Raw genomic sequence first — 16,740 nt, 5'->3', positions numbered from 1 at the left:
ATATATACAGCATATAGACCCAGTAAGGCGTAGTGTATGGTTGGGTAGAGACCTGGAATGTTTACAGTTTACAGCAAATCCAATCTTTCCTGTTTCTCTTCACATTTTATTTAAGGTAAAGGGTCATAGTGAATGTGTGTATCAAATTTTCTTGCTAACCGCACTGACTGTAAGCTGCTGTCTGTCTGCAAATCTGGAAAAGATGGGAAATGGGGATTCGGGTTACAAGATGGAGAGAGATGAATAAAGAATTAAAGCTGCATTACACTGTGGGTTATAAATCAGTGTAAAATCACTACTGCAGAGATTTGTACTAACCATTAATTAAGACATTTGTTCTATTTTTGGGATTATGAGAAATTGACAATATATTGGCAGTTTTTCTAATTTACAACTCTGCTCTGATTGTCCATGCAGAATAATGTAAATGCTGGGATTTAATTGTAAAAAAATTTTGACCCTGCATTCGTCTCTCTTGATTCTTACGCCTGTTGAAACATGGAAAGTCCTCATTCATTCTAGCCAACCATAAAGCAAATATTGTTGCACATGCAGTAGATGATCAGTCTTCAAATAGCTTCTTGTGTGGTAAGTCACGGGCCATTTGAGTTGCACAGCACAGCTTAGCCACCTGACCGAAGTGCAGCCTGGAACCCTCATCACACTCAGCCTATACTTTATTTCTTCACTGCTTCACAACATTGATATGGAGGAATTCCTGGAAGGGCCCGTGCTGACACAGGACTGGGCAAATAACTGATTGATGTGAATCCACAGGCATATATTATACATGTATGCGAAAAAGCAACATAGTTCTTCCAGTTTTTTTTTTTTTGCTATATTTGCTAGTTTTTCATAATTTGAAATATGACATCATATCTTTGAAACTAGATTCTGCTTCACATTTTAACTTTGAAGCTGTTTATTCAGGCAGATGTGATCAGAACACTTTCCACATTAAGGTTCGCTGCCGGGACATCTGTGGCCAGTCTAACGTATTGACATCCATGTGGAGACTTCATAATCACAGATAGACGTATGAGGATGAGATGCATATAATCTTGAAAACCTTCCCATGCCCTGTATAATTATTATAGTTATGGTGCCGGTTCACAGAGGCAACCATTACTGCTCTCCCATAAAAGTCCACTTAGTTTAACAGCAACAGGAGAGAGCAGAGGACATGGCCAGTGAAACCCCGGGCTGCGTCTTGTGCGGTCGGCTCAGAACTGGGCTTTTTGTTCACTTTTCATGAGTCCTTGGAGCCCGTTAACCCAGCCTGCGAGGCCCTTGGCCCCATGTTTTACTATACCAGTGACAGCCCGGCACTCCAGCTCGCTCTCCGCCTGCAAAGCTACCGCTGGACGCTTTGCTATACATTCCCTCATCGGGGAGGAAGACCGCATTGTTTTAATAGCCGCCGTGGAGTATCTGATTATGCTTTAAAGTGTGAATTCATGTGCCTGTGTTTGCACGCGTGTTTGTGTCCACACATCATTTGGCGAGCAGCGATCGAATGACGAGATGATCTGTGATCAATGAGCTGTCGACAGAACACTTCTGACCTAGAGAAAAGCAAGTCCCGCGACGGTGCTGGCCCGTTTCAGGCCACCGGGGCAGGGGCACCGCTGCACAAAGAGTGCTCTGTCTCTGTCAGGAACCCCCCGAGGACTCCTGCACGGGCCTCGCTCTCCTCGACAACACCCAGCCTAACTAACAGCACTTCATCTGTCTGTACTCATTCAGAAAAGCCAAGATAATATTATCAACTTACCTTCACACTTAAACATACTGATTATTATTTCTAATAATTCTGCTGCGAGTTTAGATTAAGTTAGACAATGTCTGAAGTCAGAGAAAAATTGTTACCACATTGGGCAGGGATATTTCTGCTCTAATTTTACTTTCCTCTTCTATAACTGGCTGTTTGGGCTATACTACAGTAAGTTTCAGATTCTCCTGCAGTAAATTAAGTATTCCAGCATTTTAAAAACAAACTGCAAACTTTAGACAATACCTACACTGTTGCATTCTAATGAAATGGACTCTTATTTGATTTCTGAAAAGGTCCTTAGTCTGAAGAAATCAGTGAAACTTCTCGTCATTTCACTTCATTTCTCAAATGAGAAAATAAGCACCAGTGTGTAATTTTCAGCAGGGGGAAAAAGTTGCCATTTTTTTGCATTATGTTGCATGTATTATATGTTCAGCATCATTCTGCTCTGGGTATAAAAACCACAGTTTTAAGAGCTCTCTTTGAGTCATGTTGGACTCAGTCATTTAAATGCTTCACATAAAATCCAGCAGTTATTTTGTTTTATTAGCCGCATGTGCTGTGAAAGTTAAATCAGCGTCTAATTCAATCACACATCACATCAGGATGATTTATTATACTTTTACTGACTTTTTAAACTGTTAAGCATTTTCCTGTATCTTCTACCAGAAAGTTTATTGACTGAATAAAATGCCGCTTACATTTAATCTTACATGAGGAAAAATGACTCTTGCTTCTTTCAGACCCCTGCAGTTATATACGAGTGTGGGTTCCTTAACATCCTAAGTGACCATGTACTCATTGTTACGTTTTGTGGCTTTTTAAAATGTATTGAAGTATGTGGTGAAATTTAAGAAACTTGTGCGACTGAATGTGTAATTGCAAAGTTAGTTACTTTATGTTCCACTAATGGCTCTTAAATTGCATACAGACATAGAACCACTTTAGTCTGCTGTATTAACAAAATCCCTTGATTTTAGGTGTTTTGCATCACGTTTTACTTTGAGTGAATGAATGGTATGATTAAAAATGATTTAAAACTACATACTTTTAGTGTTGCAAGGGAATGGAGAATTTCTTCTGGAATTTCTGGATTAATTATTAAGTTAAGGTTATTCATCATAGATAACCCTGACTGCTCTTTTCACACTGGATGAACCGAGAAGCACATTTTCAATTCCACAGCTGCAGCAAATGGAAATGTTTTCCTCTTCAGCCATTACACTGTACAAAAAAAAGACCTCTGGCTGTACTGCTGACTATATGTTTTGGAAAGTCGATTTCTTGCAGCAAACTTTTGTTTTCTAAAAGTTTTTTTGGCAATAATTTATATTTGGGGCATATTGTGCATTCAACTGCATACCTTGTACTTTTAGTTGTTTGTATTTATGTTTTAATGTATAGCGTTCATTGGTTTTTCATAGTATGCTTGTTTGTCTGCTCATGCAACAAACAAACTTTCTGATAGACTAGTCTAATTGAATTTTTCCCCCTAAAAATATCCAAGACAAATTTATCATGGTTTAGTTTTGAAAAGCATAATTTGTAATTTATTAGATGTGACAGAAATTTGAAAAAATGAAAATGGCATAAGACACCATAACGTACAAAATAGGATCAAGTGGCAACTCCAGCATGAGGGGAAAAAAGTGAATAAATAAAATGGTCCCAATATTTTTTTTCTATTTATATAAAAAACCTTAATATTCAACTTGTAAATGTCAAATATAATAACTACGTCCTTTTGATTTTATATGAAAACCATATTGCAGTTCAATAAAGATGATAGATAAATAGTTCCAGTAATACCAGTTGATTTTATTTATATTTATTAGCAGTATACTAGTCTTAAAACAGCCACAAATAAACAGTAGCCTGAATAAGACACTTTATTACAGGTAAGCACAGCATTGATCAAACCAATCTTGGTCCTTATTTTTGTCTGAAGGTTTCTTCATAGAAAAAAAAAACATTTATTACAAAACATGCAGCTTGTAACCTGGCTGATTTGGTATAAAAACACCTATATCTTCATTAAAGCACCTTTAGTTCTAACAATGTTCTTTGTGACAATAGATGTATTCAGACAGGCAGATTTGTTGTTGTTGTTTTTTATAGTAAGGAGCAAGTGTCTCAATCTTGTTTTTACCAGCTAAATGGTACCGAGCAGTAGCAAGTGAGGCAGGGCAGTGCTGTGTTACTCTGTGCCCCAAACGGCTGAAGAATACTTCAGTGTCTCTGGCACTTTCCTAGACATTTCATTAAAGGAACTTTGAACTGTACAAATGGTATGATAGAAAGTTTCAGCCTTTTAAAAACTGGAGTTGTTGAGGCCTTGATATACCTGGATACTGGTGACCATCCCATTCCTAGTTTCAAGCACCACTAAGGAATATATCCTATCATTAAAAGCTGTCTTTTGAAAAAAATAATACCATGTAGTGAAATGCTTATTAAGTCTAGAAAATTCTTCGAACAATATTCTTTGCATATTTGGAACATCTAATAATGTTATACAAGAACTGTACAGCTCTTTTAACCTTTAACAACCACTTAATGGTTAATGCTGCCCTTAAGGTTCACTGTGCCGTATTAAACTGCAGAACTGGAGATTTGTTAAGAGATGTTTTTAGAGTCAATGGTCCATGAAGATTTAAGTGAAGAATTGGACTGCAACATTGTAAGTCATGCCATTAAGGTCTGTATTAAAGTTGATTATCCTTGCCTATAGATTCATGGTTGATATTTTTGGGAAACTGAGGCAACAGGTTTTTAAAGGCATAGTGTGAGGTAATGTTGGAAGTGATAGGGTCTCCCCTGGGGTTGATTAAGCTCAACCTTGTAACTTTCACTTAATGGGATATGACCCTGTAGAGCCTCAAGACTGACTGCACACTCACAACTAGCCATTACTAACACACACAAACACATAGGAGCACACACACTTCATACATTCCACCTTAAGTCCTCATAACTCTCTAACGCACCAACTGCTGTTTGGTTTAAAACTTGGCTGTCGGCAATTAACTGTGTTATTTCAAGCTTATTCTCTGGCTGTTGCTCACTGAATAAACTGTTCCAATTGCTCCCCAGCAGCCAACTGAGCAGAACAGTGAGTAGGTGTTTCTGTTATCACAGGGTGCTTTTGAATAACACACCAAGGATTTTACAATCTAGTCCAATTCACTCCATGATTTCAGCTTGGTTAGCCAATGTTAACCTATTATCTGATAGTTTTACTAAAGCTGGATCTGTCAATGTTTTTTTAAATTTAAAAACACAGTATGCCAAACTTGGTGCCAAACTTTCATGCTAATTTATCTGATCAGCTGAAGATAGCTCTAAGCCAAACAATTATCAGAGTAACATAGACCTTATGAAGGCCTAGGTTAAAAATGCTAAATAAAACTTTGATGGGCTGCTGATAACAGTAGTTTTTACATCTTAACATATCTTTATATATATATATATATATATATATATATATATATATATATATATATATATATATATATATATATATATATATATATATATAACTGTCCCAAAAAAAATTTTCATTATATTTCATGAAAAGTAAATGGAGAGTAAATGGAGCTATGCAATATTTGATGACTGGACTGAACTATTTCTTCCAGCACAGTGTTGTGAGTAATAGCTTAGTCAGATATTATCATCAGCTGTAGCAGACTGAATAGTGATATTGCAATGATAATTTTTTAGGCTTTATGTCCCCATCACACAGTTTCAAAGAGAGAGCCTGTAGCATTAGCCACACAGCTCTCATTTGTTGTATACCATGTATACCATTCATGTATGCTTCAAGTTCATCTGCAACTTGCATATTAATCTCATGCAATACAATGCTATCACTCTGTTTGACTTAATGAAGACTGACTCACGTCAGGATGACGGTTGCTTGACAATAAAAGTAAAACTAATGTCATTGACACTGGATGTTTGGATTTGTTATTTACTGTTTTTCATCTACTTACAGTTGTGCATGCCCAACATAATTCATGCCCTTGGCAGACTTAAATTTAAGTAATCTTTTAATTTGACCAACATATTTCTTGTGATTTGAAGTAATATTAATATTTCGAAGTGGCAAAGACAGGAGGCCTTCCAACCTCAATTAAAATTAAATATAAGACCCATCTTAGATAATGCTTCTTGGACCTTGTTTTATTATCTTTTGACATAGGCGTGTCTCATTTCCTGTCAGAAAGAAACGTTTTTGTTGAATAAAAATAATTTTCCAAAATAATTTTTAGCTTACCTATCAAAAACTTGGTGTTATCTTTGTATGGGTTTTAGTAAAAATATTGCTACAAATATGATCCTCTTGTCTCTTTTTCGTGATCAAAATGAAAGAGACAATAGATTGCTTTGTCTCTAAACAACAAGATTATTCTGATCAGTGGTAATCAGGTTATGAATCCACTTCATTTTCTAAAATTCAACAGACATAAAAACCTGTATCTGTGTCTGCCGGGTTTCAGGATAGTCAGCTCTGCCAGTGAGTGGATTCTTTCCATGAAGGCGCTCAGCTGAGATCAACATTAGATTGTAACTGGTGGAGGAGATATTTTCCTCTCATTTGGTCTTACCCTCATTTAATAGGTCACTGCTATAACAAACTAATTATTTACGGTAAAAGCCCAATTCATCCAGCAGATATTAATCTCTAACCGTTGTCTGGTAATTCAGCCCAACCACAGAAAGACCGTTTAAATAAACACTGATGGTGACCAGAGAGAGGGAGGGCAATCGCTCATGACGAGTGATGATCCTCTCTACTATCTCTATTCGCTCGGAGGCCTAAACAGTTTATTTCGTGTTTGCAGTCACTTCCTAGAGGTTGTTAAGCTGATGTACAGTTTGACAGAAACGGAGGGAAACCAGATCATTGGAGGAAGATTGTTTTGACCTGATAAGTAGAGAAGGGTACATTAGGGAGAAAAATGGAGTAAAACACTAAAACTCTAGGATTAGCCTTGTATTCAGTTTACACAGACCACGGTGTAGAAAACATTTTACGTACAAAAGTAGATATTATTCTCTGACTAATTGGAGCTACATAAATGTTTATTGGTTGTAATCCTTACCATTTACAGACTTGATGATAGTCTAGTTAACTTGACCATCAAGATAAACAGTATTTTGACAAATAAATCTCACCATGTACAAGATTAATAATTCACAAAAGTTTGGAGAAATTTAACTTTGAACATGTACATTTTTACAATAACTCACTCCTGAACAGTAACTTTATTCTCATTCTAGAGCTACATATTCAACTTTCTACTATTCTACAAAATATAATCTATTGAGCTACTTTTTCTTTTAAAGTTGTACATTTTTATGCAGAACAAAATTGTTGGTATAAAACTATTGGTATCTAATATAAACGCTAATCCTAATAAAACTGTATTTTCTAAGCTCTTTGCCTGTGACACTTCACACAAGACAATGTCAAATTGAATTTAAAATGTTCTCTTAATTATTATTTTACAGAATTATCTCCTGTGTTTTCTTCTCTTGTACCATAGCATGTGAGTGTAAAATGCAAAGTTTTCTCTGGATGTTTTATAAAATCAAATGAAGTACTAGTTTCAGGATTTCTCTGCAATTTAGCTCTACCCATCGATGCTCACTTCTGTGGGTCGAATTTACAAACACAACTCCATTTACCCAACAATGATAGGTCTTCTCTAGAACACAGGCTGTTAATGTTGGTTAATCTGACTGCGACAAATGATGAATAACTCTTCCCAAGTGCACAGGATCCAAAGGATTAACACCGTTTACTTCTTGTTATATGCTGGGTATCTCTTCTGGCAATGACTAGAATTGATAACCTGCTGTGAGAGGCAACAATGTTTATTCACAACTAAACAGTCACATTGAGTAGTTATCAGAAAGGTTTCATGGGCAAAATTGTTCTTCATAGATTATTTGACTTCGACAAAGACATCATTATGAAATTATTGCAGAGCTTACATTTCTTGCCTTCCATCAACTACCCTTCTCTAAGTTTATCTTTATTCCCACCATCTTCTCATACACATATTCACAAAAACTCTGAGGGGCATGAGAACGGGCTAAATCCTTGACAACTTCAATGAAATCTCACACAAAGACTAAAACTCAGAGCCGGGGCGAGAGAAATGTAACACCTTACAGTAGCCTGACCTCCTCCAGGTAACACAGACATGTATGCACCAGATACCGGGCGTGGCCACCTCCCTGCACAAAGCCAGAAATAAAGAGCGAAGCTATTGCTTTCAACTGCAGGACCCCCGGGTGACCTTCCTTATCGACCCCTGCATGACCCCCTTAGTGAGGGGAGAAAGAGCAGGAAAGCTCTCGGTGTCACTGCACAGAAGTTAAAGGCACAGGAATATCTTGACAATAACTATAAAGGATGCTGTCATTGTGCCTTCTCACTGGATCAGTGTGTAGGTAATGGTCTCAGCTCTTGGATCCTTGCGCCCACCTTAAAAGCCCAGGACGGTCATAAGTCAAACTCTTTTCTCTATCTACTCTCTCAATATGAGTGTAGCCTCAAGTCTTTGGTCATTCATGTATTGTTCCTTATGTTTTTCTCCACAGATGGGCTGCTTTTTCTTTCTCAGGTCAAAAAGAGGTTCATGGCTTTAGGGTAGAACCGTGCTAAACTTACACCAAGGAATGTGTCACATCAAGCTTTAACACCAGCTGGGAATGGGAGCTCTGGGCCACAAAGTTTTTCATTCCCTTTCTGAAACTTCTGCCATAAATAATTTCAAAGCCCTCTACAGAAGATGACTTGGGTTGAATATAACTATTGGAATATGTTTTGTTTTGCAGTGACTTTATGTGTACCACCTCTGTACACTAGGCAGACGTCTTCCATCTTAACTCGTGTGTAAACAGTTATCCTTTCTGTTTATGTTCTGATATGTTACGGTGAACCTGGTGAGAGTGCTCTATAACCACTATATAAATCCATCCATCCATCTTCTGTAAGATTTCTCACATCGGGGCGTCTTTTCTCTGCAGTCGACCTGGAGCACATGAGGACCATAAAGGCAGACAAACACCAGCGCCTGTGCCAGGAGAACGGCCTCATCAGTCAGTTTGTATCGGCCAAGACGGGGGACTCGGTTTGTAAAACCGGCCTTTGAGTCATGCTCAGTGTTTTTTAGTAAAGTTTGTATGTTTTATTTTTATTTTTGTCTTTCTCCAGGTTTATCTGTGTTTCCAGCGAGTAGCAGCTGAAATTCTTGGTATCAAGCTAAATAAAGCAGAAATAGAGCAGTCCCAGGTGAGCCATTAGCATTTACTCCTGAGTAATTCACCAAATCTATTTATTCTATTTCCAGATATTTCTTGTACTTGAATACATTACATAAGCATTGATACCCCTTGGACTTTGGTACATATTGTGACGGTACAACCACAATCTGCACTTCATTTGTGTGATCAAGGATCCTACTAGTCCTTAAAAGTATTGAATTTTATATCATTTTCCAGGCATGCATGAAAAACCAGATTTCTAAAATATAAAGGGCTTTTCATGATTTTTATCATTTAAAAATATTTTTTCTAACACAATGATCATTTGCTTTTGAGTTACTGACATACACACTCATTCAGAAATTAAAAAGGACAATTACATCGAAGGTGCTTTAGCTGCTTGATTCTTGGGTTTTAACCGGAGCCTGGGTTATTGGACTGGGTTTGGCTTAGATGTCAAACAAAGCTTTAAATTTTAAACAATTTGGAATGCTATTAATTACTGTATCACTGAACACAAATTACGATTGAAAGAATATGTGTTTAATATTATATAATTAGTCCAGATTCTTTTAAGTGTTTCAGATTTTAATGGACCTAATTTTGTCAGGATGTCATGCAATAGTGAATTGTCTCTCTAGTTCACTGAGAAATCAAACAACATTTTCAGTATTGTATTGTTTCTTGATTTGTTGGGGGAAATGATAATAACATTCATGGATGACCTAAGGTTATAAAACACCCTGGTTTGCTGCCCAGGAACCCTTAGTGATAGATTAAAGCTAAGTAGTACATAATAGGGAGTTGAATGAAAAATGATTGCTGGTTTAAAAAAACAAAAAACGTTTGCAAATAAGTCTGAAGAATATGGTTTGCTGTGCTTTTGTATTCATCCTTCTTTACTCTGATACTGCTAAATAAGATGTGGTGCAGCCAGTCACCTAATCGTAGAATAGAGTCCACTTTTGTTTGTTTTTCCTTTCTAAAATTAATATTTTGTTTTATTTTCCTTTATTCAACTAGGTTTTTCATAGATTTATTTTCTAAGTGACAGTAAATTTTAATAACAACCATACAAATGAGTAGGAAACTGCATACAGACAGACACATAAATAACACCAAACTGCATTATTTACTAATTAAGTGTAGTTCTAAAAGCCAGTTGGTTGCAATGGCTTTTGTTTTACAGTATCAGAGTAAAAAAGAGGCTCTATAAAATTCACATTTAAGTTGTGAAAGAAATTTGAAAAACATTCATCATTTTCCGTCAACTTACGAATTATGCACCACTTTGTTTTGGTCTATGAAATCCCTCAAAATACATTAAGATTTGTTGCGAAAACATGATGAAATGTAGAAATGTTAAGTGCGTATCAAAACTTTAGCAAGGGGTTGTGTATGCTGTGTTATGTTTGAACTTAAGGGAGGTCACAGAGAGTGTGTTAGGTCATCAAAGGTTACCACACCCTGACTTTTTGTACTTTTTGTTGTGTAAACATGAGTTTGTTACGTCTGCTCCTCTGTGATGGTCTTCCTACCATTGACTCGGTCCTTCTGTAAATAGAACCACGCTGACCGCATTAATGCATGAAGTCCGGGGTCAAAGGTAGGCAGTTGTAAGGGTGAGGAGGTTAGGGCGGGTTGTCTGATTTATTTAGCTTATCTCCCACCGTTTTAGGATGAAACAGGGTCTCCGCTTGCCAGTCAGCCCAAGGTGCCCAATGGTGCTAGCTGTAGGATTTACAAGGCCACCTCCCCCAGAAGCATTAATCCTGGGTCTGATATGAACGGCTGGAGCCACACTGGCTGGGCAGTGGTTGATGAGCATGGGGGCTACAGAGAGGTCAGGACCCCCAGAGAAGGGAGAGCTTATAGAAGAAGGACTGACCAAATTCCCAAGATCCACTCCCATCACCAACAGGGTTGCTGACTAACAGAAAATGACTACACACTAATAGAGCTGTCCATCTACTTTCCTCTCCCAGCCCTCCCTTGATAGTTCTGTCAGTTAAGAAAAGTGCTTTAATCCAGACTAATCAGGCTGGGTGACTGACTGAATCCACTTTACACCTTGAGGAAAAGGGTTGAGACAATCTGACATGAGCCAAAAAATGGAACATTTCAAATAAACAATTATAAAGTTTAAGTCAAGATTACTTTTATGGCCAAATATTTCTAAAATATGAATGTCCCACAGCAATTTGAGGGGATTCCTCAAGTTGAATATCTTAATCAAGGTCTTTTTTTTTTGAAAAAGAAGTTCTTAAAAAATTAGGACAAAAAAAGGAAACGTATGTAGAACATCATACTGCTTATAAATTAACACTCTAGAAACCACATGCTTATCTGCTAGACTTAGAGAAATGTACCAAAAGAAAAAAAAGAAGGGGAAAGGCGGATGGGTTGGGGAGTGGGTGAAATTAAGCAGAGTTGCATAGAAAATGACATTTAAAAACATATGTGCACACATTATCATTCAGAGAGAGCTATTGTCCATCTTTCCTTTTATCAGTAAATGTCAGAAATTGTTACCAGACGGTGTAAAAGCTGCACTGCAAAAACACAAAATCTTATCACGTACGATTTCTTAGCAGATTTTTTAACTTATGGAAAAAATCTTGTGTTAAAAGTGAAAAATCTGCCAGTGGAATTAGCCAGAAATTAGGAAAAAAAAACTTTCAGATGTTTTCTTTCAGTGTGGACATAGAATCTATTCTGCATAACTTCAATAATCCATTGTGAACATGAAGGAGGCAAGGAGTCTTTCTAATGCAACAACACAAATATCCTGGCTAGGAGAGTAAAGAAGGAAAATCTCCACAAAAACCAGTTCCTTTTACAAATATCTGTTTTATGGTTAAGAGAAATATGTTTACCAGTTGTTACATTTTCAATACATTTTTAAAATGTAGATCAATTTGAAATTAAATTAATGCATTCAGCTAATGCAATTAACTTGTGTACCATAAAATGAATTAATGTTATTCCAAGTCACTTTGACACAACCAGGTGGTATCCAGTACCGATTTAAAATCAGTCTAGATCACTGCAGTTTATTCCAACAGAGTTGTACAGTGACACTCAGGTTCAAGTACGTACGATCCTAGGTATATTATAGTACACTCGAAGTCAGTTCATTATATAATAGCTATGAAAAGTCTTTCTATGGAAGCCCAGCTGGTTGGAATGAATTGTTGATCTTGCAGCATTTGGTGTTTTCAGCTAATCACTATTGATAAAAATAACTGAATAAGAAAATGATAATCTTACTAAAGAACTGTTGCATACTGAAATCTTTGTCTTGTGAAACACTGGAGTGAAATAAAATCAACATGTTACGGAGCATTAAAAAAGGAATGTGCATTGTTTCTCTTCCAAGAAAAAAAAAAGTATAAGCATTTTTAAAGAACGCCAGAGTTTAATGTTTGTGTCATGCATCCAGAGATGAGGCTTTGAGCAGGTCATGGCCCTGGTTGTAGCTATAGGCCCAGCAAAGCCTCATTATCAGCTGTCATGTTTAGAGAGCTGAACATGAGGGTCACAACCTCCAGACGGTATTATATCTGCCTGGCAGCCCTCTCCATCTTGGTTCTCTGTCTGCCGGATCAGATAGTGAGGCTGCAGATCACTCAGTAACCCCGACACCAGGCTTCGGCGGCTCATTAATCAGAAAAGCAGCCGGGAAATTCAGCAGTGTGGACTGATCTCCAGTGGTCATGCAGAAAAAAGGGTCGGTTTCTATAAAACTGCCATCAGACATATACTTATTTCAATAAAAAAAAAATAATGACCCTAAAACTCAGCCTACATCAGTCCAAAAACTAAAGTGAATCGAGAAGCAAATAAGTCGTATGTAATACCTGTCAGCATCAATAACAATTGAGTTTCAAATGTTTGTTAAAAATGATTAGCTAAATATATTTTAGATCCTGTTTCTAATCTGAGGTTCTTTTTTTATCCCGGTTAAAGTTAATTTAAATTAGTTTAATAATCTTAGTTTAATAATTATTAATTTAAAACTAATGTACCTTAGTGCGACAGACTGGCGACCTATCCAGGGTGTACCCTGCCTCTCGCCTGAAAAGTTCACTGGAGATGGGCACCAGCAGCCCTCCTGACCCCACTAGGGACAAGGGATGGATAGATGGATGGATGGATTGATTGATGGATTGATTGATGGATTGATTTCTTGTTGATTTTGTATATTTGGCCTAGCTGTGCCCACTGGAGCTATTTTCCATGTTTTGGATGTTAATTTTACTCCGTTTCCCATCTGTTGTCTTTACTCAAACTTGGTGTTCATTCTTCTCTTTCTTACTGTGCTCTCTGCCATTTTTCTGTTTTTCATCTTCCCTTCTCTGCATTCATCCACTGCTCAGAGGATTGTGAAAGCTGAGCTGGTGGACTACCCACACGATGAAGGCCCAATTAGACAGGACAACGCTCAGCAAAGCAAAATCTGTTTGCTTCAGTAACTTAAAGTATGTCACTTCAGTTACTGAGTAGATCTAAACTCAGTCTAGATCACAGTAGGTCGATAGTAGGTAATCTAGTCCCTGTAGTTCAGATATCACCTCTAGAAAAATATAATAGAACCTGATTACTGATTACCTCTCTGCCATTATGTTACAAGTGATTCAATTATATTTTACTGACCTGCCTTGATGGTAACTTCAACTTCCAGGTACCTCCAGACCTTTGTTTCAACCAGAGTTTTAATTTCTGGCTACATGCTGAGCCTGGTGTTGAAGAAACAGCTCAGCAGTTTGAGATCATGCTTATTCAGAGTCAGACCAACGCCACGTATGTCTGCATGCTGCATATGTTCCCACAGTCAGCAACTGTAGTAAATCACTCTGTACACATTTAAAACCCCCATTAAATGTTACATTTTACAATCCCTGTTCAAAATTATGGAATTACTTTGTGTGAAAAATGTGCAGTCGTTTTACTTTGCAGCAAAAAAAAAATGCAGCAGTTTTATTAACTAGCTGAACATTCTGTAATATGCATTTCTAAAACAAAGCACAGATCTGACAATGCAAATGATGCTGCAGTTCAAGGACGGGACTTAAAGATGTTACTGAGATGTTGGGCCTGCTATACCAAATATGTAAACATCACCTGGTATGTTCCTGCTTATTGGCGAAAGGAACCGGCCAGGTGGCAGGCATTACCTTTCCAGTAAATGGAGAGGTGGACAATTAAATTTTAGATGTTTTTTTTCCCCCATTTTTCATGATAATGATTTTTGCCAGCCCAAATGTTATAACCAAATCATGCCATATAAAAGGCAGATTTAGCAAGTACTAAGAAAATGTGCAGTATGTACACTTCTGTACTTAAAAAATAAAAATAAAAAAAATAATAATCTCAAATTTTTCTGGCATTACGCAAAATAGAAGTAATTTTTGTAATCCTAACTGACCCACAAAAGAAAACGCTAAGTCTGGTTTAATGTCATGCTGAAAAAGAGAGGTTCCCTGTTAAAGTGTGCAAGTTCATGGTTTTAACTTCCCAGTTATTAGATTCCTTTAGTAATGGTATCTGATGAAATTGTTGCAGCAGATTTTTAACCCTCTGCTTGTGTTTCCATTTTTACAGCGTGTCGTGAAGGCGGACATCGTGAACTACAGTCAGGACACCGTAGCCAGGACAGCCAACACCCCTCGCAGCTCCATGTGTGTGCTTCAGTGATCCTCTTAAGCACAAACACACACACAGAATAAGATGTAAAATCGATCGTCTTCAGACAGTATTAGAACTTCGAGTGAACTGGATGAGAAAGTGTTCGGAGCGAGGTTTCTGTGTTCCTGTGTGTCAGTCGTATTGCTGGGATGAAGAACAGACTGCGTGGCTCCGAGGCCTTGGCATGTAGTTCGGATATTTAGCAGGAATTAGTTCTTGGGTGGTTCACCAAAAAAGAAATGGGACCTCAGTTTTTTAAGTTTATGTGCAGCTATCAATTTCTTTTACACCTTTAAGGCTATTACCTGATTTATACCTTAGGGTGAAGCTGGTAATTTAAAGGAGCAACATAGCAACTGAAAACAATGTTATAGAGACATTTTCTTTTACGTCAACTTTTAGTTTGATAGTCTGCATATTTCAGCTTTAACATATTTTCAGTTTGTTTGTTTTTTATTGAAAATTGCAAATAAAGGACAGGCAGAGGTGAAATCAATATCTTTCATACTTTTATTAAGATCTTTTCTTCTATCTGTGCTGTTTACCTGCAAACCAGAAAGGCTGAGTGAAAATGCTGCTGTTACTGAAATAAAACTCCAATTACTGTTTGCCAATTAGGTGGTTGCTTGCTCAGTGTAAACAGTATGCTGTTATTTCACTTAGAGACATTCCAAGATTTATTCTTCAATATTTTTTTTCTCCTGATCCAACAGTAAGTTAAAACCAGCAAAGTAGTTCTATCCAATTTGTTTTAGTTCACTGGATTTTAGTGATTCAGCTCTTCTTATAATTTCACATTTCCACTCTCATTTTGTTAGCTGTTGAAACATTGATAATCCTAAAATAAATATCTGAGTATATCTGAGTCATTTAAGCTTTTTTTTTTCAGATTAGTTGTTGGACTTTCAGTTGTAAAATAAATGTTCCTGTTGGAGAATGACAATGACGCATAAGGTCTTAATTTTGCTGTCTTAAATGCCTGTTCTTTAGCTTGTCTGTCCCTTAAATGTGTTCAATTTTAAACGTCTTCTTTCCCAATCAGCCTCCACATGATGCTATTCGTCAGCATGCTGTTGAAACTTGAAACTTCATTGTTGATTTCTGTGTATTGGTACAGTAACTCATCTAAGTGGTCAGAGAATATTCTGCAAATGCTGAATATGTAAGCAAAACATACTTTTTGAGAATGTAGATATATATACACTATAAAGCAAGAAAGATTTGTTTCCAAATAAAAAGTTGCAACATGAAAAACAAGATATGCTTGTGTCCCTCTGTTAATACAAAACCTGTTCCATATGGTGAGTTTCGAAGTTTTCAAAGTTTGTTTTTATTTTTAGACACTGAAGTTGCATATACTTGAGTAGGATCACTTGCTTGCATCATTTGTATTGATATTGATGATATCTTATAAATTATACCACTGCCTAAAGTATGGATGGTTGGGAAATGATGAGCATTCTTAAAACACTTTTTAAAAAAATTGGTTTATGTCATTTTAAAACTCATATTTATTTGATAACATTTCTTTTTTTGATGCATGTCCCATTACTGGATGATATTGTAGGACTCCTTGTCTTCCAGGGTTTTTGATGGACTTGCTTTGTTGGCCCCCAAACCTTCACCTTTCCATGATCTGCATCAGTCTTTGCAGAATTTGGTCATTTGTAGCAACCATTAGGCTGGGTCCACACCTGATAGTCTGGTAGACTCTCACTGATTGGGGACCAAGATTGCAACATTTGATTACATTTCCAGCTAGTTTGTTTCATTTTCACACTTCTCTGTGTCAAATGAGCCAAACCCTGGAAAGCCCTGCTCACCCATTTACCTGTGGTGGTGCTGCAACACAAACCACTGGAAACGACACGAAAACCTCTGAAGTAGACAATAGCGCAACTTCTTTCTTTACAAAATGTAAACAAAAAAGGAGTGGTGTCCAATTTTAGTTGTAGGACTTAAATTTTATTGTTGGTAAAAAACCACGTGCCACTTCT

At 37.0% G+C, this 16,740-nt stretch overlaps 1 protein-coding gene across 3 annotated transcripts in view; it reads left to right on the top strand.

Annotated features, from left to right (window-relative positions):
• rab28 (RAB28, member RAS oncogene family) overlaps nt 1-16,000 on the top strand; it is a 32,964-nt gene extending 16,964 nt beyond the window's left edge. For 2 of the 3 annotated variants that reach the window (XM_088009454.1, XM_014970361.2), the window contains 3 exons: nt 8,819-8,922; nt 9,006-9,083; nt 14,660-16,000. In XM_088009454.1, coding sequence (XP_087865580.1) covers nt 8,819-8,922; nt 9,006-9,083; nt 14,660-14,752 — 275 coding nt within the window. In that variant the 3' untranslated portion in view covers nt 14,753-16,000. Of the gene's footprint in view, nt 1-8,818; nt 8,923-9,005; nt 9,084-13,434; nt 14,638-14,659 lie in introns of those variants that run through there. The other variant, XM_088009455.1, reaches the window with a different exon arrangement.
• The last annotated feature ends 740 nt before the right edge of the window (nt 16,001-16,740 follow it).

This window comes from Poecilia mexicana, unplaced genomic scaffold (genome assembly GCF_051168715.1).
Source record: "Poecilia mexicana isolate PSO_F unplaced genomic scaffold, ASM5116871v1 scaffold_10, whole genome shotgun sequence".
Classification (NCBI taxonomy): domain Eukaryota; kingdom Metazoa; phylum Chordata; class Actinopteri; order Cyprinodontiformes; family Poeciliidae; genus Poecilia; species Poecilia mexicana.
Note: the sequence above shows the minus strand (reverse complement) of the source record. Positions and strands in the feature narration are given on the sequence as shown.